At 47.3% G+C, this 26,468-nt stretch overlaps 1 protein-coding gene across 1 annotated transcript in view; it reads left to right on the plus strand.

Annotated features, from left to right (window-relative positions):
• The window catches only part of sorcs1 (sortilin-related VPS10 domain containing receptor 1), an 89,673-nt gene that overhangs the window by 45,310 nt on the left and 17,895 nt on the right, over positions 1-26,468 (plus strand). The window contains exons 3-11 of the mRNA XM_084685000.1: positions 3,553-3,652; positions 12,734-12,892; positions 17,023-17,096; positions 18,720-18,784; positions 20,025-20,143; positions 20,380-20,469; positions 22,208-22,387; positions 23,708-23,854; positions 25,440-25,542. Coding sequence (XP_084541126.1) covers positions 3,553-3,652; positions 12,734-12,892; positions 17,023-17,096; positions 18,720-18,784; positions 20,025-20,143; positions 20,380-20,469; positions 22,208-22,387; positions 23,708-23,854; positions 25,440-25,542 — 1,037 coding nt within the window. The remainder of the gene's footprint in view (positions 1-3,552; positions 3,653-12,733; positions 12,893-17,022; positions 17,097-18,719; positions 18,785-20,024; positions 20,144-20,379; positions 20,470-22,207; positions 22,388-23,707; positions 23,855-25,439; positions 25,543-26,468) is intronic.

The following is a 26,468-nucleotide window of genomic DNA, read 5'->3' on the forward strand; positions in this document are numbered from 1 at the left end:
TATTGGCGTGTGTACGTGTATCAAATAAGCAAAAATGTGTGATAATGTACTGTACCATTTGACGACATTCTGTAATTCTAGGTATACTGAGTGCATTTCTAACTCTACACATATGTTCACCCTGAAGCAATAATATGTTCGACCTTGTTGTTGACAATACCAACAAACTGACAAGACCATATAGAATATGTCGCATATTCAGAATCCTTCATTTATGCCACATAAATGAGGGATAAATAAATATAGGGATACAATATGATGCCAGTATTTGTTTTTTTTCCACTGAGACTCTACTGGTTTCTGTTCTGCGGCGTCTCTCACTTCAGTTTCATTTTACGGCATTTCGCCGAACACAGCGACATTGTGAACGTGTCCATTGGTTCCATACATTGCTGGACTCAGGACAAACGATCTCACCTGAGTTCTCAACCTAGAAGCGTCGCTCGGAACAGTGGGCCTACCAGACCGGTGTTGCCTCTACGTCGCCACGGTGACACGCAGGAAATGCCCTCTGACCTGTCAAAGCGTCTCACAAGCTTTGCCGCCTCACCCTATTCCCATAGCAAGGCAAACAAAGGGACGTTTAAAGCCCTAGTTGTGGGAAATGTACCGTCCTACTATGGCTTTAGCGCCGAAGCTGGGATTATTTGCCGTCAACTACACTGATACCACATTAGACTCCTAATGGTGCAGATCACATTGACTGTTCACTCGTCTCACAGGAAACGGGATAGTGTGTAAAAAAAAAAACCTGATGCTGAAAAAAATCGCGCGGATGATGGAGAGACAGAGGGAGACGTCTAAGCAGATGGAGAGAGGGAATGGGAGTTTTAGTGTCTGAGAGAGAAAGAAGGAGATTGGGAGAGTTTAAGAGAGAGAGAGAGAGAGAGAGAGAGAGAGAGGAGAGAGAGAGGAGGGAGGGAGGGAAACCGAATGGGAGAGCGAGGAGATGCTCCGTGTCGGAGTGTTGGCTCGAAGTAAGAATGAAAGGTCCTCCGTCAAACCTCATACGAGGGCTTAGGGGAGAGCTAGCTCTTGTTTTTAAGAAGAGAAGGCAGACGGGCAAGAGACATACTATCAAGAGATCGAGGGGGGGGCTTCCATAAATTCATGTGGAATACGCAGCACAACTGCCTCTGCATTCTCCCAATCCAAACGCCTCTTGTTGACGTTTACGCCTTGTTAAGGCCATTAGCGGCCTCACGTCTAGCGGCTCAGAGGCCCCGCCCCTTCTTTAGTCAATGCCCTGACAGTAGCGCCCTCTGTCTTAGAGTAGTGTAAGTACAGTATATATCAAGGATTATAAAAGATGATGATTATTTGTGTGGGAGTAATTACCATTGACTTTGTCTCTCACACGCTCTCTCGCTCGCTCACTCTCTCTCTCTCGGCCTGTCGCGCTCTCTCTCTCTCTCAGCCCTGAATCGTAATATCTGATCATGGACATTATCAAATTCACAGCTGAATAATGTAAAAATTAATAAATGGTCTTCTTGAAATTGAAGCAGAAGTTTTTGACAGTGGTAGGTGGGAAATGGGTCCTTGTCTAATGTTTCATTAACTCAGGCGTGTTCAGTCCAACACATGAACAGCCCCGGGAGTTTGGCTCGCCTGGGGGCCACAGAGGCATGGAGGCCCGTTTTAAACACACACACACACACACACACACACACATAAACTCAGCCGTGTTTTTCACCAACCCCCTCATGTGTCCAGGCCCTTCAGATCCACTCAGAGTGATGAAACAAGACGAGAAGCTGTCGCTCAGGATCCTCGTCCTTGAGAACCCATCATTTTCCTCTTACTGTAACTTTCCTTTCCACCACCCCCCCCCCCCCCCAGATCGTCAGACGAGGGCCCCGTTTTTATTGGTCCATGTCGAGAGTCGCTGTAACAGTAAAAGTAACTCATGGGATCTTAAATCAGGCTGGCCGATGATGGGAGCTCTGAGGAGCAGATCAATATCCCTATGATGTCATTGTCCCGTGGTTCAACATGTCGATGGTTGCGCCTTTGATGAATGTTACCGCGGTGATTCAGGGGCTCTCACCGGGGCGGTGGCCTATTTCATTGCCACGGAAACCGGCCCATCATAAATCTGATGGAGGAAGAACAAACTCAGACCCCCCCCCCCCCCGCCCCCCCTCCAGGGTTCCTTTTCTACGTGTTTGTCAGAAGAAAATTGAAGAAAGTGATGAAAGCACACCAACTTCTACATATATCCTAATGCTTCAATTTTAAGCTTAGGTTCCAAAGTCGGTATTTGACTGGAGTGTGGAGTAAACATCCGATGATGTCAGCAGTTGCTGAGTTTGAAGTGACAACGAGCATTGTACTCGGATGCCATGCATCTTTTTGAAGTTGCCCCCCCCCCCCTCCCCCGCTTTGCTCGTCTCTTTCCTAAGCCTGAACATGAAACCAGAATCCTTGATTGACTCTCGCTTCGTCTGGAAAGGAATCGGACCTGGCAGTTGACATGTTGTTGTTCATACTTTAGAGACGTTTTGGAAAGCCAGGCCCCAGAGAACACAAATGTTACATTAAAACTTTGGCCTCGCTTTAAATATCGCAGGGTTACATTTACATTTAGTCATTTAGCAGACGCTCTTATCCAGAGTGACTTACAGTAAGTATAGTAAGTACAGGGGCATTCCCCCCGAGGGTGAAGTGCCTTACCCAAGGACACAACGTCATTCGGCACGGCCGGGAAACGATCTGGCAACTTTCAGATTACTAGCCCGATTCCCTCACCGTTCAGCCATCTGACTCCCTCAGGGTTCACCTCAACAAGCTGGCAGGTCTGTTTCAACTGTCTCTTGGAAATTGCTGCTTTTTCATAAGCCCGTGCAAATCAAATTGTTAAACAGCTAACAGTTAAGTCTCTGTTGGAGACTGACATTTGAAAAAAACAAAAACAAACACCAAACAGCATAATAACATCTCTGTTGTGGGGTGACGTCGTTTTGTCGTGATGAGGCGCAGTCTGTCGTGTCTCGCAGTTGGAGATGTCTCTGGCTGTTATATTCACCAGGGTGTTTACGCCGTCAAGGCTTCCACAGGGCGCAAATCTTAAGTTCACAATGTGTCACCTACGGGGCTTCAGTGTTTCTGTCAAACTGCCAGAAGGGTAAAATGGCAATGTGACTTTTTTTTGGGGGGGGGGGGCTGTGCACATGAGCGCTCTACCTGTTTAAGTCAGCAGGTGTCAGAACGTTCCTTCTCCTGTCAGAAACACTTGACGAGGGAAGGAAAAACAGGCTGCCTGCTGGAACGTTGTTTTGTACCGTCGCTCAGATAACTTAACAATCGAGCACACCTAAACGGCAACGATGCAAATGTCTACAATCCAAATTGATATCGAATTAGAACGAACTGGTTACTTGGCCCTTGTATTCCGAGTGTGACGCAGATGGTGTCCTAAGCATGCAAGAAGGAGGCCTTAATTGCATGCATGCTCTTTCCCCCCTCTCTCCTCCGAAATTCTCAGGGGAATATTTAATTGCAACAAGTAATTTGTCGAGTCTTCATCAACATCTCTGATTAAAATTTCAGGTCAACCGACTACGGAACCACTTACCAGAAGCTGAACGAGAAAGTCGGGGCGAAGACCATACTCCACTACTTGTACGTCAGCCCCAACAACAAGCGCAAGGTAATGTGCTTTTAGAGCTCTCTAATGGATGTGTTGTTTTGGGGCGTTCCTATATCTGGCTCAGTATGGGGGGGTCTCTCTCTCTCTCTCTCTCTCTCTATCTCTCTCTCTCTCTCTCTCTCTCTCTCTCTCTCTCTCTCTGATATCAGAGGCATCCATTAAAATAAATGTGATTCCTCTCCCAGAGAGTTAAGTGTGCTCAAAGAAAATACTCTCCCAGATTTAATATTAATAACTTGGCTATGGTTTCTCTCTTTCTTTCTCAGGAACTAATGAATTATAGACTAGACGAGGGGGGCAGGAGGAGAGTGGCTTTAATAAATTCTAGTGTTTTAATCAAAGACGTACAAGGGAGGTCATATTTACGACCATTCCTGCACTCCACCACCACCGCCCCCCCCCTCACACCCCCAGCGGAGGCCATCTTGACAGTTGAGACCATTAGTCTCTGTCCTCTTTCTTTGAACCCCCTGCCCCCCCCCCCCCGATCCCCAATCATCCAAGCCCTCCTACCCTTCCTAATATCTATCACTTGAACATGACTGTAATCAGAAAGGGTCATTTTCTTGTAGTTAATTATGGTTTAATAACGAAGATGAAGTACCCCCCCCCCCCACACACACACACACACACACTACATCCATTTCTCCATCCCTCTTGAAGAGAGATAATGTCTGACTGAAAATAGATACCGTCTACACCAGAATAAATTCTTGACAAACCAACAAGAGGACTGGGTGAGGTACGGGGAGAGCGATCAGGTTGCTAGGGTGGCTAGCCACCCCTTGTTGTCTTTCCCGTCGTGAGAAGGTTATCATCCATTGTTTGGGACCTTGACTGCATGCTACATGAAGATCCAGACTGTCTGAGAGAACACAAAAGAATGTCATTTTCGCCTCCTAACGAGCAAGTGTCGGTGGTGCCCCTCTCCCTCTCCTTCTCTCCCTCTCACGGTGGATAGCACCGTGGGTAACAGTACACGGTGTGACTAGAAAAAGGGAAATCAAAACTGGTACACACACCAAAGAGAGCACGGAATCGACTCGTAAACAGCTTGCTAGGTTGTTAAAACCTCCTGCACATGCACACGCACACACACACACACTTATTAGACACGTAAACAGCTATGTGGGTGAAGTATTCCACATTCCGTCTCCCCTGGCATGACTCAGTGCCAGGACTACGGGTGGCAGACAAAAGCTCCTGTCTTTACACGGCTGGAGTAAATCACTCCTCTGTAAGGCTGGAGGGCACACAGGGGGAGGGAGGGAGTCATGGACGGGGAAAAGCGAGAAAAAGGGAGAGTCTAGGAGATGCTGTCCGTGTGTGAGTAGGAAAAGGGTGATAGGAGAGAGAAGTGGGAGGGAGGGAGGGAGGGAGGGTGGGGGGGTGGGAGGTTTAATTCCCCTCCTGAATGTTTCTTGGGATAGAATCATCTGAGAAATAATTTCATTTCATCACAATTTATTATGAGTCAATATTGTGAAATATCAAATGTGTTTTGTACCTTGTCTTTTTTCAATGTTTAGTATTGTGGGAGGAATTTCAGGGGCGAGGGAGTGATGGTATGATTCAAGGAGAACCTTGCTTGTTGATATCTGAAGTGATAATTAAAAAAATAAATGCATTGACAAAAAATGCTATGGGTTTTAGAGGAAAAAGTGTGCACAGAGTGTATCTGTGTGTTTGTTCATTGTGTCTGGAATGAACTGTTTTGACCTTGTAAGGTTACTCTGAACCGGCATGTGGGTGGCATACAATTCTCCCTTTTGAGATTACTCCCCCCATTTTGGAGTTTCAAGACTTCCATTCATTGGCTGTCTTTTGGAACAAGCGCACACGAAAGTGCAGATGATATTTGTTTTGTAATGTCCTCTAGCTGTCCTCCTAAGTGTTGAACACAATCCTATTGAATCCTGCCAGAGACTCTGTGCACTGGCTCAGAGTAGCAGACATGAGAAAATCAACTGGGAGCTTTTAGATAACAGTTCAATTACTCGACATTAGAGCATACACAGATATAGACAACACAAAATAGGCAGTTTTCCATGGGCTGCCGTTGGAAATTTGATTTTTTTTTGCCAGGCCCCAGACTTATTGTGTCGCTATATTTGTATTATATTATATTATATCTGAAAAGAAAAGGTCCACACTGTCTCACCGGGAGCTCAAACAGGCCTGGAGAGCATGCTAGCGCAGTGTGATTGACAGCACTTACATAGCTCAGTGCCAGCTAGAAGGTTGCTTCAGCATGCTAATGCAGGATTCATCTGTTCACCCAAGGGAGCACCAGGGAAAAGGTTGCCGTAGCACCATGTAATTTACCTGGCTGTCCTCCTGTTTCACGTCTCCATGAGATACAACCAAGCCCAGGAAGAGGTCATACACTAACTTTCCCCTCTTTCTCTCTGTCTCTCTCTTTCCCCTCTTTCTCTCTGTCTCTCTCTCTTTCTGTCTCTCTCTCTTTCTGTCTCTCTCTCTTTCTGTCTCTCTCTCTTTCTGTCTCTCTCTCTTTCTGTCTCTCTCTCTTTCTGTCTCTCTCTCTTTCCCTCTTTCTGTCTCTCTCTTTCCCTCTTTCTGTTTCTGTCTCTCTTTCCCTCTTTCTGTCTCTCTTTCCCTCTTTCTGTCTCTCTCCCTTTCCCTCTCTCTTTCTGTCTCTCTCCCTTTCTGTCTCTCTCTCTTTCTGTCTCTCTTTCTCTCTCTCTTTCTGTCTCTCTCTTTCCCTCTTTCTCTCTCTCTCTCTCTTTCTGTCTCTCTGTCTCTCTTTCTGTCTCTCTTTCTGTCTCTCTTTCTGTCTCTCTTTCTGTCTCTCTCATGCAGACACATTTTCTTCTTCTCCATCACTCTCCTTTTCCCCATCCTTTTGTTCGCTGTCTCCCTCTCACTTTCTCTCTCCCTCTCTCTTCCTTCTTCCCCCTCCCTCTTTCTTCCTCTCTCATCCACCAGTTCTGTTAAATGGCCAGTGCGGGCGATTCGAGTCACAGTGAATCAGTGGTGCTGTGCTCTGCAGTGTACTGCATGTGAATGTGCTGGTAATATGGGATAGAAGTGTACAACGTCACTGGTGAAAGGATGGAGGGGGGGAAAACTAAAGTAAAAAAATTAACAGAACATCTGTCAGCCCCAAGGCAGAATCTCCAAATGGTTACCATGAGTGGAGAGGCAGGCGCACCATGGGGAAGAGGGGGGAGGGAGGGAGGGAGGGAGGGAGGGAGGGAGGGAGGGAGGGAGGGAGGGAGGGAGGGAGGGAGGGAGGGAGGGAGGGAGGGAGGGAGGGAGGGAGGGAGAAAAGATGGAGAGAGGGACAGACAAGATGAGTGCATCATGAAGAAAGGGAAAAGATAGGAGGAAAGGAGGGGATGGCAAAGACTGAGATGTAGAAGAGAGGGTGATGGATCAGTGCTGGGATACATCCGCAATATCTCACAGCTTTTGTCGTCAGATAAGTTCATGAATGTCATCAGCCCATGCTGCACCTCTCTGTATCACCATTCGTCTGTGGAGGAGGGGATCTCGATCAAGTGCTCCCTCTAAGGTTTCTTCCCTTGTTCCTCTCCGAGTTTCCCTTTGGGGGTTTTAGTTCAGTTTTGGTGCAGTTCTGTGGGCATTTCTGAAGACCTCTGTGGAATGGCTTGCAAAAAAAAAAAAAAAAAAAAAAGTGCCCAAATAACATTTTATTAGACTTGACGGTTCAGACCACTGAGAAACGGAAGCATCTTTTTTGTTTACATTTTTGAATAATCACATCATTAATTGATGACTGACATGACAGCCAGGCATAGAAGGAAGATTGATTTTTTTTTGTCAAATGAAAATTGGTGGAGAACACCAACCCTTCTAATATCTCTCTAAAACACGGCCCCTTGCCAAGTTTGGCACAATTAATGAGATGAAGCTAGACACTCAGTACACAAGCGCTGCCATACCACGTGTGTTTCTTATTTATTCATCAACTTCCTGTTTTGGTGCCAAGGGGCCGGCATGGAAACGGCTCAATTAACACTGACGTGATTCCGGAACGTTCCAGTTTATGAAGTTTCACGGGGGTCTCGGAGGTTGAGAGCGGAATGTCACGAGCGAGTCAATTACCTCTGACGTCAAAATTCCCAGGATCAAGAGACGGTGCTTGTCTTTAATAACTGGAGTTCAAACGAGCTAACGGCACACGGTCCCACTGCCTATGTTGGGCAGGGAGGGGCAGAGCAGGATCATAAGGTAACCTCGACGAGAGCTTCCATGACTTGTACACAGGTGACGAGCTGAGGGAAATGATCAAATGGTTGTCGCCGGGGGAAACCAAACTAATGAGTTGGTCGTCCTCGGGTGGGTTCCCCTCTGGAGTTGTGATCTCAACAGCACAAACTGCACACATTTCATTGTGGGTTTCATCCGACCCGCGCCCCTGTCTGTTCTTCTCTCTCTCCCTCTCTCCCCCCCTCCTCCACCCCCCTCCCCCCCCTCGCGAGAGCTTGAGGCTGTACTGTCCATTTGACGTGTATTATGAAGACTTCAATTTTGCTCAGACAAGACCAGACAAGCCGCGGTCCTCTACGTGACTGCCCTTTTGCTCGCAGCTTCAATTAGGCTGCCCCCCTCCCCCCTCCCGTCTCCCCCGCCGACCAGGACCCGATAGTTAGCCCTTCCCTGTCCCTCACCATTCCCCTGCCTTGACCTTAAACAGACATGGAGGCTGCTGAAAGGGAACAATCATCAAGAAAGCCCAAAGTCAGGTGGTGTTAAGGTCTTGGTATTTCACACACACACACACACATGAAGATCATGTGTTCATTGGATTTTCTCATTCTCAGATGGGGAAAATGCTTTATTATTAGTCAAAATGATTTTTCCCTATATTTTTTTTCTCGTCTCTCTCCCTCCCTCTCTCAAGACTCAAAGGATTTCAAAAAAATATTGAATCTCACTTCCTCAAAAGGTTTTAGTCAGTGTAGATGTGGGATCTCACAATAGTGATTCAAAGGCATCAAAGACATCCACAAAGACGCTGTTTTTTTTCTAGATATTCGACTGTGGGAATTGTATGGGTTTCAATCCCATCCAATAGAAACTTAGATTCTAGGGGCAGTAGCTGGCAGAATATCCAAACATTGTAGATTTGACTGGAAACCTTTTAGAGACTGAATAAGCCACACACCCACCCTCTCCCTCTCTGTCCGTTAACACACACGCACACTCAAAGACATACTGGCTCTATATACTGTGTATATGGTTGTAGCTTTTGAACTCGGCGACTAGAATGCTTTCCATGCAAGTTGGCACGACTGTAAAACTCAATAAGCCGCAAAGTTCATCCAAGTTCAAGGCACTTTCTTCCCTACTTTCCCTCTGCTGTTAGTCTTTTCAAAGAATTAATCAGCAAAATAAAACAGGCTGATGCACAGAGACCACATGTACACCATGAAGGACCTTGAAACATCTTGGCACGGGTCACTTTTTCTCCTCTTTTTACCAACCAGCAATTATTGTCATTTTGTGTACGACTGTCTCCAGCCACTAGATGGCAGTTGACTTTCACCAGTTCAGCATTGAGGACAAAGCCTCGATGTTGGGGGTTGAGTTCACTGACTGGTCACGATTTGTGCCATCAGGATACCATCAGTAAACAGGAAGCAATCAGCTCCAATTGCCTGTTTGACAGTTGAACGTATGGGCCTAGTGTCCCAAAGTGCTCCTAACTTAGGGAACGGCTGTTTCAAATCATTCTCCATGTTACTCTTCACAAATGTCCTTTTTAAAACGTAGCCATTAGATATCCCCCCCCTTAGAGCTAAAAAGAGTATATATATATATCATTGGGATAGACCAACGTGTTGGACTGAGATTTACACAAGAGCAGTAGGAACCAATTACTGGGACTGAGTTGAAGTTGAAAATCTGGGTCTAATTTCATTAATATTCTATGAGTGGGTATTTACTGCTGCTGCGGAGATGGCTCAAGTATTCCACACATCTCAGACACGTCCTCCAGTCTGCCCAAACGCTTCATTAACCTTTGTCATTTTGAACCTCTTTGGCCTCATAATTTAGACGAACACACGCGCACACACACACACACACACACACACAGACGCTCGAACACACTCAGACACTCTAGGATGCCTACAGGGACACGCACGCATGCGCTCACGAAAGTGCAGAAACACACACGTACAGGACACACACACACACACAAGTGCACACGCAGAGATAGTCATGCTCAGCATGCTCCAATCTTCCTCCCAGAATTGCACAGGGACAGTGCAAAGCTGAGAACTTAACCAAATGTCATAGTTTAAGTGTGTTTTTTTCCCCAACACACACCAGATAAAGAAAGTTTCGGGGTCAGTTTGGTTCCTCGGGAATTTTAACGAGTTTCCCTGAATTCTAAAGAGACAGGCTCCATGAAGAGGCCCGAAACGTTACCTCACATTCAGGTCCCCGTCCATGAACTGGTAAAGGAAAGGGTTCAAAAGAACGCGGCTTAGAGTCCGATCGCATTCCCGAAACGCACCGATGCAGACGACACAAGGGGGGTGGGTTCAAACGGTTTGATCCGGATGCTCTGTCATTTCTCCTCCGCGTGCAGGCTCGGCTGCCCACCCTGCCGTAATCGTGTACTGCATGCCACCATCCGCCCAACCCTTCCCCTCGACTTGCTCCTCTCTGCCCAAGGTTAACTAATCAGAAGCAGGCACTAATCAGAAGCACAGCCCTTTCGCTGAAAAGCTCAGGGAATCTCCAAATCCTCATTATTTGCACGCCACACAGGAACATATTGATTTTCACGCTCCAACGCGTCCAATTGGAAAAGCCAGTGGATCAGAGGGGTAGCAAATTGCCGAAATACCCATAATCCCATTTTTTACAGTAGCGTAAGTGTATCACCCTACAAATACAGCTCTCCTGTTACGAGGACTGATGTGCACGCTAATTAATGGGGTGGAGGTTTGGCGCTTTAGCGGAGGCTACATCGGGCGCGCTTAATTTGCTTGGTCACCAGTGATCAATTAGAATTCGGACGGGCGCTTTAGCGGAGGCTACATCGGGCGCACTTGATTTGCTTGGTCACCAGTGATCAATTACAATTCGGACGGGTGCGGATCAAGATGGATTGGGGGAGGGGGTTCCGAGATATTTCGACCACTGCACGGCTTCCAGCCCGTGTCAATCCACAGGATCATGTGGTTTGAAGGACGCCTGTCAGCATACTGTCGAAGCCCCTCCCCCTCCCTCCCCCAAGCAGCATCAGTATATGGTCCCTTACCTTTGTCATCCTCCGCACTACTGATCTCATCTATTCCAATTTGCTGGCCTAATGTAATCAGTGGCTTGGCATAGAGAGAGAGAGAGAGAAAGAGAGAGGGAGAGGGGGAGGGGGAGGGGGGGAGTCAGGGAGAGAGTCAGAGAGAGAGAGTCAGAGAGAGAGAGAGAGAGAGAGAGAGAGAGAGAGAGAGAGAGAGAGAGAGAGAGAGAGAGAGAGAGAGAGACAGAGAGAGACAGAGAGAGAGAGAGAGAGAGAGAGAGAGAGAGAGAGAGAGAGAGAGAGAGAGAGAGAGAGAGAGAGAGAGAGAGAGAAACTCGCCTCAGGTCCCCACTGGTAGCAGGCTGCACAGCCCCGCAGCTCAGCTCATCTCCAGGCTCATGACATCTTGATTGGGGAGGTGTGTGTGTTCAAGTTCAACTGTCGTGTGTTAAATACAATGAAATACGTGCGCTCTGGCTTTCCCTGCCTGAACCCAAGGGACACATCACCTCCTGGAAAACAACAACCGATACAGGCCCTCTGAACATCGACCAGGAATACATTTACATGTGCTGGACATTATATATTCATGTCATACACAATACACAACAACATGGACATGACAACCATGTGGAGGGCACATGGGTGTCTCGGGTGATAAACTTTAACGACAGTCACACACACTAAGCCGCGCACACACTCCTCCTAAATGATTTACTTTCAATCACACACATCTGATGGTAAGAAAGGGGTTTGTAACAGTTCGGGTCCACTGATTCAATTATATTTTCAGCCGATTATATCTTTAGATTCTTTTTTTTTCTTCCCCAAACTTGGCACAATCACCAAAATGGCCGCCCTCTAAGAAAAGAACACACCTCGTGGGAAATTAGAACTTTCTAGGCCTGACTGCACATCAATGGAGGATGGAGAGGAGAGAAACACACAAACACACACACACACACACACACCACACGCACCCCCACCCAGACGCGCACACACATCAAAACTTGCCTGTACAGCTGTGATCATGATAACACCAAGCGCAGTGAAACCCAAATTAATAATTGAGATGTCTAATGATGGTGTGATAACAGTGAGCAGAGATGAAGCGCTCCGATCCAGGCCCCTAAATGAGTTACACTGATGCATATGTACTGTCCATGATCCCCCCATAAATTATTTTTTCCAAAAAAACATAATTAAGGCTACACATTCACGTGAGAGATGGTTTAAGTTTCAGCTCGATTGTGTTGTGTACATGTGGGATGTTCACATATTCCCATATGTGGCTTACTGTATGAGCCAAGGTTTGAAATGTGTGTTTCTGTGTCTGACCATGCCCCGGGCCTCACAACCCTTCACTATCTATGCACAGCCCTTTATCTCTGTTCCCCTCTCCCTCTAACCCTCTATCTCTGTTCCCCTCTCCCTCTAACCCTCTATCTTTGTTCCCCTCTCTCTCTAACCCTCTATCTACAAGCCCTCGTGCTCCAACTATCTTTTCCTTCAGCTACCCATGTCGTTTTTTTCCTCATCTCTCCATCTCTCTCATCCGCTCCTCTTTCATCCGTCTCCTATGGTCTGCTCTCTGACTTCTCTCAATCTGGGCTTGAATCTTCTCATCTCTCTCTGGCTCCTTCCCTCCCCCCCCCCTCCCCCTTTTCTTATCTCTCTGTCTTGTTCTCCATGTTCTAATCCTTTCTCCTCTCTCCATTTTTATATCTGCTCTTTTCTACCTCCCTCTCCCTCCCTCCCCTGTCTCTCCCTCCCCATCCCCTCCCTCCCCATTCCCTCCTTCTACCTCCCCCCAACCTCCCTCCCTCCCCTATCCATCTCAGATCATGCTGCTGACCGACCCGGAGGTTGAGAGCAGCCTGCTCATCAGCTCAGACGAGGGGGCCAGCTACCAGAAGTACCGCCTCAGCTTCTACATCCTCAGCCTGCTCTTCCACCCCGAGCAGGAGGACTGGATCCTGGCCTACAGCCACGACCAGAAGGTGGGAGCCAGGAGGGGACACTCTCTCGCGCACGCACACAAAGACACACACACGCACACATAAATAGACACACACAGACACACACTCACACATAGACCCTCGCAGCACGCACAAACACACAGCTGTGAACATGAAGAGGCACACACACACACACACACTTCCTCACAAGTGTGTGTGCTGAGGGAGGCCCTCCGTGTCTTGGCCTCTGTCACACAGCAGAAGGAGCCAGGCACTGAGGGTGCCGGGGTGGGAGAGAGGGTGACGCTGCGAGGCTACACTTCCACTCACGGTGGGGGGGGGGGGGGGGTGTTTGTGTGTGTGTATGGGTGTGGGAGACTGCGAGAGAGGGAGAGGGCTAAAGTGAGACAGACTAAACGGAGTCAATGAATAGCATAATTAAATGTTTAAATCAAGTGTTCTCATTGGCCTTCAATTCATAGTGAGTGGTGTACACAAAGAACCGTGTTCAACAGGCAAAGTCGACTACACTCCAAACTTGTAACTTTTTGCCCTTTTCAAACAACCACCGTTTTAATGGCTGACACTTGGGGAATTTGAAGTACAAGTTAATGAATCTTTCAGCACAAACCCCTAAACCTTGAACTGCAATTTTCTCCCAAAATATTATAGCGATGCAAACACCACCAGTGTGTAAGGACAACATAATGGTTGCAAACACCTTCCAATTCTTCCTACACACATCCTTCCCCTCTTCTCTTTCACTGTAATCCAATGCAAAATAGATTTAACTGCACATTTTGTCGATTGTTCTCTGAAGAACAATGTGCACAGGTTTTTCATAACAAACCAGGCAAAGGTAATTGTTTAGGTCGAAGGCAATTTCTATTTTGATGATTTGAACCCAGCTGAGCCAGGATATGAGCCCAGACTGCCCGTTGAAGCTTCAGCCTGCCTGCGACACACACTTATCCCCCCCCCCCCCCCCCCCCTCATGCACACACACACACACACACACACAGGTCTGTGTTCAGTGTATCCTTGTCTGGTCATGTTTTTTTCTCTTAAAATCCGTCTATGGATGTGTTTAAGCCATGTTACATTTATTTACATTTATGCATTTAGCATTTTTACATTTACATTTTAGTCATTTAGCAGACGCTCTTATCCAGAGCGACCTACAGTAAGTACAGGGACATTTCCCCCCGAGGCAAGTAGGGTGAAGTACCTTGCCCAAGGACACAACGTCATTTGGCACGGCGTGGAATTGATCCGGCAACCTTCTGACTACTACCCCGACTCCCTCAGCGCTCAGCCATCTGACTCCCAGACGACATTAGCAGACGCTTTTATCTAAAGCGACTTCCAAGAAAGAGCTTTACAAAAGAGATAAACTAACATCAGGTACAGCCAAGCATTCCTAAGTGCCGTTGTACTCCTGGAACAAGTGCGTCTTGAGCCTTTTCTTGAAGGTGGGGAGACAGTGTTATGCAATGTTAGTAACTGAAATTACATTTTCCATCTGTCCACCTCTTCCAGCTAGCTATGTAGGTAGCAAACTGACTTCCGCATGACCTTTAAACATGAAGCCTTTGTGTTTCTCCAAATATTTGAATTTTGTGGACATTTGATAATTAATTGAAACTTGATCAATTAATTAATCAAATGTACAGGTGATAAACTGCCCCGGCTGAGAGGACCGGAAGCACACTTCACAATTTACCCAGAACTTGTACCCTCTCTACTTCTCTATGTGGCAGAGGAGGACGCAGTGATAAAATAAGAGGGATATATTCCTGTGGGCTTTCAGACACTGGAATGTATTACCATTTTGAGAATGGGCAATAAGCATTCATAAAATGCTTTCCTTGCACCCGTGCCCATTTCGGGCTAATGCTTCATCTAAGATGAATTATGAAACTGATTCTTGTTATTTTTTTACTCCTGAGGCAAGGAGTTAGAATCTCTGGAGATTCTGGGAAGTTCTAGAATGCACCTGGTCATGAAACACTAGGGAAACTGTAATATAGAGTATTCACTTATGTTGGCTCTCTCACTCACTCACACACACACACACACACACACACGACAGTATACTACACACACACTTACTATCTTGGCTTCTCCTGTATCTCACTCTCTCTCATTTTCTTCTTGCCTCCAGTCATGTCTCCCTCCCTCCCTCTCCCTGCCTCTATTTCCTCTACCCCTCCAAGCCACTCTTCTGCATTCGTAGATTGAGAGACCCCGTAGGGCAGAGCAGTACGTATTTCAGGGTAGAACTCTCTAGTCTGCGTCACTCTCTCTCTCCACCCCCCCATCCCCCATTTCTCACCCTCTGTAGCCTCCCCTATCTCTCCTTCTCCCATTTTCACTATCTCTCTCATTCGCTCTACCCTCTCTTTCTCTCTACCCTCCCTATCTCTCCCTCTCCTATTTGCTCTATCTTTCCCATTCTTCTTCTCTACCCTTTCTCTCCCTCTCACATTCTCTACTGTACCCTCCCTCCCTCCCTCCCACAGTGACTTGGCCCGGCTAAGTGCTAACCCTGTGTTGGTGGGAGTTGATTAGTCAAAGTGATTTGCTCCCTCAGTCTGCTCTCTGCAGCCCAGCACCAGGGCCATATCTCTGCACACTCACTGTTTCCTCACCCACGCCTGACATGGAAATATATGAGGCGTATTCAGCTGCCCAGTATGCAAACTGTATCCTTGCTCCAAGGCCTTGGCTACAACCTTTCATACTGTGTACTATCACGGGGAATAGATTCTAGGCAGCAAAAACTTTGCATGTGAAATGTATATGGTAGGTTAGGGTTGTCGTGACACCTAATAGACCTCTACAGACAATATTCTGCCATGGAAAGCCCATATGCTTGCTCGTTATTTCAGCTGAAATGGACACGACTGCCGTTTTGTTTGTGTTTAATTTAGCTAATCTGACTAAATAATATCAGGCATTTATTAATAGAGAGTCTGCAGCTGCTGCCCAAGGATTTGACTTCACCCTTCAGGAAAACGTAAATAAACACAGCAAATAAAGTAATATAAACAAGCGGCATCCCAATTGAGTTAGTAGGTAATATAATAATGTTTACTTTCTCTGCATGGCCGCTCATGTTTAAAATGGGAAAAAGTCCAAACAAAAACATTGAAACTGGATTCACGCCTCATTAGATACCTGCCTGTAAATCAAGAGTCATTTGCTCTCGCAGGGGTTTAAAAAGGCAATCAATCACATAAGCACCCCGACAAGTTTCTCACCCTTTCAGGCAAAGGAACAGTCAATAAAGTATATAAGCCCCAAAGAACTACAAACACAGACTGTATCAATTGTTCCACTGTATCAAATTGGAAAGACAAAACAGTAAAGAGAAATCCGGGTAAATCTCAAATGCAGAGGAAAATAAAAGCCATTTCACGGTTTTCAAAGATTACTCTGTCGTGCGGTGAAATCCCCCCCTCACCCCAACCCCTAAATGAGACTTCTTCTGTTCCCATATCAAATCCTCCCTGTAACCATCTCGAGGTTAGCATCGGGAGATTGTGATATCTCAGCAGCTAGCTGATGCGCTGTGCTGACGAGCCAACAATGGCTTTGTGTGGACCACCCGCGGCGTGGTGCTCCCCTGCTATGCCTGTCCGCCCCCCCCCCCCCCTCCCTCCCTCCACCCCCCCCCCCATCCCCCTCTCACACCCTCACTCCTTAGTTCTAGGTTCTTGTTAGCGCACGGAGCGTACCTCCAACTGCGATGACAGCGCTCAGCCTCTGTAATTTCAAAACACATTCTGCACTCTAATGCACGTCGTCCATACAGGTAAACACAAATGGCAACAATCAAATACAAATACAGAAAACACGTCATTGACAAAACACAACCACTCAAAATTGATTTAAGTAACGTACGCTATGTGTTTGTATTAGGGTTGTCATGATAACGCGTTCATTTCTATTAAATCTAATGTTCCTCTAACGTTTCATGATGAAACACCTCTCTCGCTTGTGTGTGTGTGTTAATGGGTGGTTGTGTGTGTGTGTGTTGGAAGAGAGGGGGTGTTTGTTTATTTGTGTTAGAGAGACGGCAGAAGCAGGGGTTCACCGGACGTGTTGACATCATTACCACACGGTAAAACAAAGACGACCAGGTCTAATTTTGGACTTTTCTTCCACAGCTGTATAGCTCAGTGGAGTTTGGAAGAAGGTGGCAACTGGTGCACGAGAAAGTGGCTCCCAACCGATTCTACTGGTAAGCAAAATCAGACAGCAGGACAAAGATCTGGACCACGGATCTACAATTGTTTTATGTACCGCTACACTTGCACCTGTGCCTGCCTTTCTCCAACAGCAGTCCGGCTTGTTGCGTGTGTAATGAGTCAGCTTTAAACGTTTCCATTTCATCAAAGGGTTTTTCTCCAGAAGGCTTTCATGTTTCTGGAGACTCTCCATCCCTGTTCTAACTTAAACCCAACACAAGACAGCGGAACAGCCGCAGTTCTGCTTTGGTGTCCTCTGTACCTGGCTATTCGCCCCTGCTCCCTTTCCAAACCGTTCCTGAGTGTTCTTTTCTCTTTTATATATTTTTTTTTTACATCACTTCCTTTAATTATGATATCACTTCCTCGTTCACAAGCCAAACTTTTTTTTTCATCTTCAAGCTGGGGCAGTTAGGAGTGATGGTTGCTACGGTCCCGTGGAGGATTCTAGAAGGCTGTTCCGGAACCTTGAAGACTTGGCACAGGGGGCGGGGCGTTCACCAGGTATTAAGGGCTGTAGAAGGATCCGGAAGGCCCAAACCTGGACTTGACTCCTGTAAACTGAACGAAGACGTCATGTCTTGAGATGGCTTATATTACTCCTGTCAACCCGGCAATTACCTTCTGCAACCAGCCAGCCAGAGATAGGGGTTATTTATTCCTTCTGTACCCTGAAACGTACGATGCTGTCATCTGTTTTATTATCATGCTCCTCTCACCTGGATTAGTGAACGAAGAACGAAGAAGCTTGTAATGAGAGAGATGAAGGGACAGAAAAGTAGGTCATTACACTTGGAGTTCCGTTTTATCATGGAAATTACCAATACTGCCAATAACTGTCATAATTAAGGCTGTAGGCTCTCAATGCTTGGTGCTTATCCTTCACCATCTCCTCTGATTCCCAAGTCCTTTTTATACATTTTTCATGGCGTTATAATTAAATGCCCGCTCGCCGCTCCTGCCGGCTTCTGCGGGCGAGCGAAACAATGACTTTCCCCCTCCGCTCCCTAATGATGTCAGGAGACACGGCCGGCGATCTGTTGGAAACGAACGGTGAAAAGAAGCGTAAGCTTTCTGCTTCGTGAGGTCCGGGGCCCCTTGAAAACGGCATTAAAGGGAGTCAGGCGGCTGAGCGGTTAGGTATTTGGGCTCGTAATCAGAAGGTTACCGGTTTGATTCCCGGCTGTGCCGATGACGTTGTGTCCTTGGGCTAGGCACTTCACCCTACTTGCCTCAGGGGAATGTCCCTGTATTAACTTTAAGTCGTTCTGGATAAGCTGGTCTGCTAAATGACTAAATGTGATGTAAATTACAGTCAGGCGACAGTCGATCACGCGCCACACTTGTGGCCGTGTCTTCACTCAAAGGCGCAGCCGTGACGGAACGCGGAAGGGATTTGGCTCAGGCCCAGAATGATGTTTACCACAGTTTTTCAGGACGGTTGTCGTCGCTACGCAATGTGCAAGGGATTTATCTGGTACCGTAGCAAGCAATCTCCCTGATGAGAGTACAGGGGTACTGGATACCGTGGTCCTTGTCCCCACCCTCTACGTCCTTCCCCAGGCAGGACAGAGGGCGGCTTATCAACGTCTGAAAACCCATTTGTCTCCTCACAGGTCGAAAATCGGTTTGGACAAAGAACCTGGGTTGATCCACCTGGAAACCAGCATATCTGAAGGACGTGAGTAATTGATTTCCTCAATTTTCAGCTCAAGTCGTTTTTCCCCCCTCAACTTTACGCCAAACAAAAACGGGGAAAAAAAACGAGAGGAGTGGATCGGAGGAGTGTCGAAAGGGGGCGGCTGAGAAAAAAGGTTGAGAGGATGACGAGACGAGAGGCTAAGGCGAGGGGACAGAAGGAATGCCAAGGTGCGGGGACAAAGGGTGACGATTGAGGAAAAGTAATGCATACATTAGAATGTCTTTAAGAAGCGATTGACTTTCCTGATGCTCCCGAACGTCCTGAATGATAACGAGAAGCACTGGCGGGTTTTGTTTCGCAGGACAGTTTCGTACATTTGATGCAGGCACACATTTCTGTGAACTGTCCCAATGAAAACACAACAATTACGCTTATATTCCCGATTAAAACACAACAGGCCACCATGTATGATAATGATGTCGCTATATAACAACAGTAATGAATAATATATAATACATTGATGTTAATAGATATTTAGCCATATATTACGTGTGGAGCCAATACCAGCAGCAGTATTTCTTTACTTACATCTGACCCTGACCTCCCCTCCAAGCACCTCTCAAACGTGAAAGCTGTACAACCCCTCTTAGCTTCGTGAGGTAAATAAAGAAATAACGGATTTTCCTCACCATCCATATATCTCCCAGATGGAACACACTCTTAGACAAGGAGGGTGGCTGGGCCGGGGTGTGGGGGGTTGTGGTTTGCGGGTTGGAGGGAGGTAGACGGCAGCCGCAGAGACCCCCCGGTGACACTGCCTGCCCCCCTGGAAGGCCATCTCTATTGATCATGTGCATGGGGATGGGGACAGACGGGCCGTTAGCGGAGGCTAACTCACACCGACAACCTCTCCCTCCGCAACGCGATTGAAGGCAAAGAAAGCAATTGGCCTCTGTGGTCCCCCCCCCCCCCCACACACACACTTTATTGATGCTGTTAATACGAGGGGCAGATGGAAGTTGGGTGAAGGCTGCCCTTCTCTCTGGCACCTAATACTATCCCTGGCTGTGTGTATGTGGGGGGGATCTGTGTCAGTGTGCATGTGTGTACAAGTGTCTGCTCGTACACCTTATTTTGGCGGCCCGAAAATACATATTTTTACCTGTGCTTGTGTGGGTGGGTTTATGTGGTCATTTGATTGCGTGTGTACCCCCGGTTTGTGTGTATATACCTGTGTGTGTGTGTGTGTGTACATATCTCTGCGGGTTTTTGTCCACAGTGGCGCTGTACGTCACCTGCAAGTTGCAGAACTGCACCGATGCCAACAAGGGCAAGCCTTTTCCTGGATACATCGACCCCAACTCCCTGGTGGTGCAGGACGAATACGTGTTTGTCCAGGTAGGACGCCCAGTCAGACGGCCGCACAATAGCACTGTCTGCCTGGAAGACGAACATTGTGCTCGGACACGACAGTCAGGAATATCAGAGAATCTTTGTGATGAGGAATTTGTCACCGCCTTTGTGCAGAGAGTTATTTCCTTGTGTTGGAGATGGATGTGTGTTGATGTTGTGTCAGACGCCGCACTGAAGGTGTAATAATGTGTTTCTGTTAAACGGTTTTCGTGACTGCGCAGGTATCCACCGGTGGGCGTGTGATCTACTACGTGTCAGCCAAGAGAGACGTGTTCACGCCGATGAAATTGCCCAAGTACACTTTGCCCAAGGTAGGAATTGTGACCTGAGAGAATAAACTTAGTATAACACAAATAAATAAAAAGGAAAGGTATTTCCAACTTAACTATTAAGTTATCTACAAACCATTCCTGAACCTAATAGTCATTATGGATACATATGTTTCAGAAGTACTGTCATTTTTTGACTCATCCGCGCCTATTGTCCCATTTTTCGACCCTGCAGCTTATATAAGGTTGTGGCTAGTCTATGGATTTTTACAGCTAACGGTTGGTAAATGGGAGCTTCCTCAAGCAGCCATCTCTTTCCCGACAATCCCCTCTGTGCACAAACCCTTACATATGATAATTAAACATTTACATTTCTTATCCAGAGCAACTTACAGTAAGTAAGTACAGGGACATTTCCCCTGAGTCAAGTAGGGTGAAGTGCCTCGCCCAAGGACACAACGTCATTTGGCACGGCCGGGAATCGATCTGGCAACCTTCAGATTACTAGGCCGATTCCCTAACCGCTCAGCCATCTGACTCCCAAACCTTAAAACACCTGCGGCTTATAGTCCAGTGCAGGTGATATATGTACACATCATGCTGCGGCTTATATAACGGTGCGCCTTATAGTCTGAAAATGACGGTACTGTATATTAATAAGCAAGCCAAGTCCTTTAAGTACCATACGGTATTTGTATGAAGTGTCAGAGCGTCTGCTATAGGAATAGTGACGCCAGCTGTCTCTGCATGCGGAGCTCTGTGTAAAGTGCGTGAGGGACACGGGGGCAGGAGCGCTCACTGCGGCTCACAGCACTGGGATGCCAAGCAGGCCTTTACGGAGTATGCGCCCAAGTGTGTTAGTGTGTGTGCTCAAGTACGTGTGAGTGGGTAGGTTTGTGTGACTGTGCGTGCGCAACTATGCGCGCATGCACAAACGTGTGTGTTTTGCAACTGTGTGTGTGTGTGTGTGTGTGCACGCACTACTTCACTCGTGACCCCTTCGTGTCACTTTCCTAGTTGTCAAATTAAACATGTTTTATTCAATCAAGCCCCGGGCTGCCTGCTTGCTCACACAAGGTGTGTCATTGGCACAGCCAGAGGTAGATGAGGCCCCGCTACCAACCAGTGTGAATCTTCCTGTGTTAGCTGCTGTTAGCTCTGCCCCAACAAGCTCAGTTTAAAGGTAATAAGCGAGGCTATCTGTTTGGTGGTGTAGCAAAGGTAAATTATGCATCGCTAATGCTGATTATGAATAGGAATGAGCCCAGTGGGGGGGAGGGGAGGGGGGGGGGTGCTTCGAGAAATGGGAAGCGACTAAGACCACAACTGCATCTCTTGTGGAATAACTTGCTTGTCTTGTTTGCATGCATTACCGTTCCCCACTCTTTGATTGTTAGGTGGAAATAAAATAATTCTGAATGTCAGTTTTATGTACTGTTAATCAAGGGAGAGGTTGCTGTAGATTACACAATCATTTTTTTTGAGTTATTAGGAGTATCGGCTGAATTATTCAAAACCTCCAAAAGTCAGATGTTACAGAGCAAACAAGACCATAACTCTCAAAAGATAGGCGACTCTCTTGATCAACCGTGTGATCAGCTTGCGAGGGCTTCAACTACTGTAACTACTGTAATTCCTTGCGGTCATCTTCACAAAAACATCAGTCACCAAGAATTCATTAAAATGTCGTCATCATTTTGTTTAACCCTCAAAACATTTCGATTCCACCAAACGTCGATGCAATCTGCCAAACCTCCGCCCTTGTCCCCGTGTCACCCAGGACCTGCATGTGATCAGCAGTGACGAGAACCGCGTGGTGGCCGCGGTCCAGGAGTGGAACCAGAACGAGACCTACAACCTGTACGTGTCGGAGACGGCCGGCGTGTTCTACACCCTGGCCCTGGAGAACGTGGTCAGCAGCATGGGACCGGAGGGGAACGTCATGGTGGACCTCTACGAGGTACACGCTGCTGGGAGACATGGGGTCTGTTCTGGTCTGCACTGGCCTGGTGTGGTCTGCACTGGTCTGGTCTGGTCTGGTCTGGTCTGTACTGGTCTGCACTGGTCTGGCCTGTTCTGCTCTTGGCCAACATGTCGTTCCTTTACATCAGCTGTTGTCAGTAAAGAGCCTGTATGAGGTGCCCGTAATAAAATTCCATTGAATTCCAAAGAGGCTGCAGATGGAAAGACTTCAACCTCAAAGTATCCCGTCCTGATGCATGATTCCCTATGAAGCTCTCCTTGATAAAAACCTGCCAAGTACATCTTTGTTTGTAAGGCAATCTCCCCTGGCTAGATTAGGCCTCTTGTATTGAGTTACACCAACCTGCAATCAATGTGTGAGCCAGAACAGAAAGCTCTCTAGTCATTTCAGAGACAAACTCCCAGAGAGCGCTTCGGTTGCCATTTTCCAAAAGGCACATTGCATGAATACGAAGCAGCAGCAATCTGCTGACGTACAGTAACACCACTGCTCCAGGCGAGGGCTGAGCCGGGGGTATCGATTTCTTTTTTTTTGGGGGGGGGGGGGGGGATGGAAGATCGTTCATTTTCTCAGATGAGTAAGTGCAGATGTTGGTAGGCAACCTGTGCTCCCCACCACGGCGTTAGGGAACTGCAGTCCATCTGTCAGGTTAGGTTACAGGAATCCACAAACTCCGTATGCGAGGAGAGAAATGAACCGACGTTGTATCGGGATCGTTGAAAGCCTCACGGATAAATATATCTGCAACCTGAATAATGAAGGTGCACATGACAGCGCCCCCAAACCACATCATTTGGCTGGCCGGGATGGAATCACATATTGTCATCTTGATTGGGGTTACCAACCCAAGACATTGCATATGCTAAAATCTTTGCCCCAAGGGGAGGATTGAGTATTTGGTCATTATTGAAGAGGAAAGGGAGCACTTCTTCATGTGTCAGAGCCTGATTCTGTGCTCCATGTTCATTCCCAGTAAGCCCCCTGAGGATTGAGTCTGACTCACCGAGGACATCCACTGATTGCTTCAAATCTACACACAATCAATCATGTCTTGCTTAACTTGTTTAGGCTGTTTTTTGGGGGGGGAGTCGACGCCATTCCCTTAAGTGGGTTGTTTACCCGTATTGCCTAAGGGCGTTTAATATTTCTCACAAAATGCCTTAGTTCTACTTATTTGACGATATAAAAAGGGTAAATATTCCAGCACGGTAAACGGAGTATGCTTCTGTCTGTGATTAGTTATCGTTAGCGTCACGGAAGCACCACGTTTGTCTGAGTTTTGGTGCGAATTCACAGGTGGCTGGGATCAAAGGGATGTTCCTGGCTAACAAGAAGGAGGAGAACCAGGTGAAGACTGTCATCACCTACAACAGAGGGAGGGACTGGAGGCTGCTGGAGGCACCCACCACTGACCTCAGGGGAAACAGCCTCCACTGTGTACTGGTGAGAGAGTGTGTGTGTGTGTCTGTGTGTAAGTATGTGTCTTTTTGCATGTGTGTGTGTGTGTGTGTGCAGACTGGTGAACGTTTCTGTGTCTGTATGGGTCAATTTGTATGTGTGTGCATATGGACTGGTGTTTGTGTGCGTGCGTGGAGTGGTGAGTGTTTGTGTGCGTGCGTAGTTTCGGATGACACGCGAAAGAGCGCAAGAGAGAAAAAGAATGAAAGTAGGAGAGAAGGGAGTGGGGGAGCCAGTGAGACAAAAGGACAGACAGAGAGCGCGCTCTCATCAAAGCCAGGCCTTGTCAGAAGTTGAGTGATCCCAACCGCGGCGGCGGGTTGATCTCTCAGGAAGAGCGGCGCTCACTCGTCAGAGCTGAGCGCTCCCAGGCCTCCACGTTAAAAGGTCAGCCGTCTTGATCCAGCCCAGTGGGCTGACCTCCCATTTCGACAGAGAGAGAAGTGTCAGTTGCTGGGATACAGACACTTCCATTTTCCCTTTTGTTTTCCTACAAACTCCACTTTCGAGCCTAAAGTCTGTGATGTTTATTGGAGTCGGGTGTGTTCCTTTGCTGTTTCCTTTCTCCAAGCGACTCTCACTCGAGTTAAGCAGGTTCCCGGAAAAACTGCTTTCAAGCAGTTTCCGAACAAATTCTACCCCTTCCCTGACTGCAGATTTAAAATGACAATAAAGTATAACCGGCTACAAAACATCCAGAAAAACACCTCAAGCAGTCAGGGATTCATTAGTAGACCAAATGACTCCGGAGTAAACATCCAGGTAAACAAAAACAAACAATGTACTTGTGTTTGATGTTTATCCTTCTGGGTTTGGACCAACCCATGTCAACCCTATCCAAGGCATGAGCAGACAGCATCCCTAAATACACCCCAAGAAGAATGACTCTACTGATAAACTAGTTACAGTAGTCCTACAGTCGGGGAGCTTGTCTCGGTTCTGTGTTATACATCATTTGTCAGGGAATATCTGACTTTTAATAAACCCTTAAACACCCCGTCACAACATTGCTTGCGCCACTGGCATTTGCCTGTGTTGTAATGAGTTTAGTGTCTGTAAAGGTTAGACTAATCAGAATTAATGGTTTGGCCGTGCCAGTCGGGAGCGTGTGGGAATCTGTGTGCGTCGACGTTCCCGATAGACTGTACGACGGAGTGTCGGTTTGTTTGTGTTTGCGTTCTCGTAAACGCAGATGGTCTAATGAGCAAGGGCTCCTGCAGCCGACGTGCGCCGATCGCTTCCCTCACGTGTGTGTGTGTGTGTGTGTGTGTGTGTGTGTGTGTGTGCGCGCGCCTGTACGTGCTTGTGCACTTAGAGACTCATGTTGTTTAATTGTAACTTGTTTAACTACATGCTCTTATGGTTTCTCCCTTTAGCACTTAGTTTTTTGGTTGTTCACAATGTGTGCTTCTTGTTTTTTGGCTACCCGCAATGCTTTGGGGCTATCTTGTTGTTATTATCAGTGACCTATGCACTTTGTAAAGCTCTCTCTTGGAAGTCGCTTTGGATAAAAGCGTCTGCTAAATGAATACATGTTAATGTAAACACGTGTGTATCTGTGTCCCCTTAGCCGTACTGTTCTCTTCACCTTCACCTCCATGTTTCTGCCAACCCCTACACATCTGGGAACATCGCCAGTAAGGACTCTGCTCCTGGAATCATCATGGCTTCAGGTAGGTGGAGCAGGTGATGAAGTCGGTGGAAATACTCGAGTTTGCTCACGACACTTGTTTGTTTTCACTCCAACAACCTTTAGCTAAGCCTGCCTGGGTGGGTTTGAATGTTGAAGGTTAGGTTTGGAACGGTGAATGTCAGATCTTTTTTCTTGTGTTTTTTTAGCTTCTCCAATTTATTCTTCTACCTTTATATTTATTTCCTGAATTGATTCCATGCGAAGCACCTGGCTTGCTTTCAGAGCTTGCCGTGTGCAACGTCGGCGGATGCACATTGGTGTCATGGACATGTCTTCAGCCCAGACGAAAATGGGTCAAAGAGAGTCCCAAAGTGTAACTTCATCCATGTGTTGAACACAGATGGACTCGGCTAAGTGTGACCCTGGAGACTTGGAGTGGGAGCGCAACATTTTAGAGAGCGTTTGTTTCTCTCTTTCTCTCTCTTAAAGTGCCTTCTCCTATTCAAGTATGAGAACAGCTCAACTCAACTGACAGCTTAACTTCTTTGTACTATGCAGCGCATCGCTGTTAACGAGACAGACACACACGCACGCACGCACGCACGACATGTGGTCATATCTCCCAGACTGCGGAGGCAGCTTGTGTTTCTTGTCGTCTCCGCGTTCAGCCTCCCACGTCACCAGGCGGCTGCTCCACCCACAGGGCCAGCAGACTGCCTGGCTGTGTCACTTCACGTCTGAGGAGAAACCCAAAAACACCGGAGTAGCACACACACACACACACACACACAGTGGTACCCAGAACATCACCCGTCAAAGCTATTCCTTCGAGCAGCCTGACATTGTCCATACTCTGGGGAGGCTCACGGCTCACAGTGCCTTAGCGGAACAAAACCAGGAAGTGGGGGAAGAAGGATGAGACTATGGGTCCCCCTCGGTGACATGTCACCTGTGCTCTTCTTCCCC

This window comes from Hypomesus nipponensis, chromosome 21 (assembly GCF_054491055.1).
Source record: "Hypomesus nipponensis isolate SF chromosome 21, ASM5449105v1, whole genome shotgun sequence".
Classification (NCBI taxonomy): domain Eukaryota; kingdom Metazoa; phylum Chordata; class Actinopteri; order Osmeriformes; family Osmeridae; genus Hypomesus; species Hypomesus nipponensis.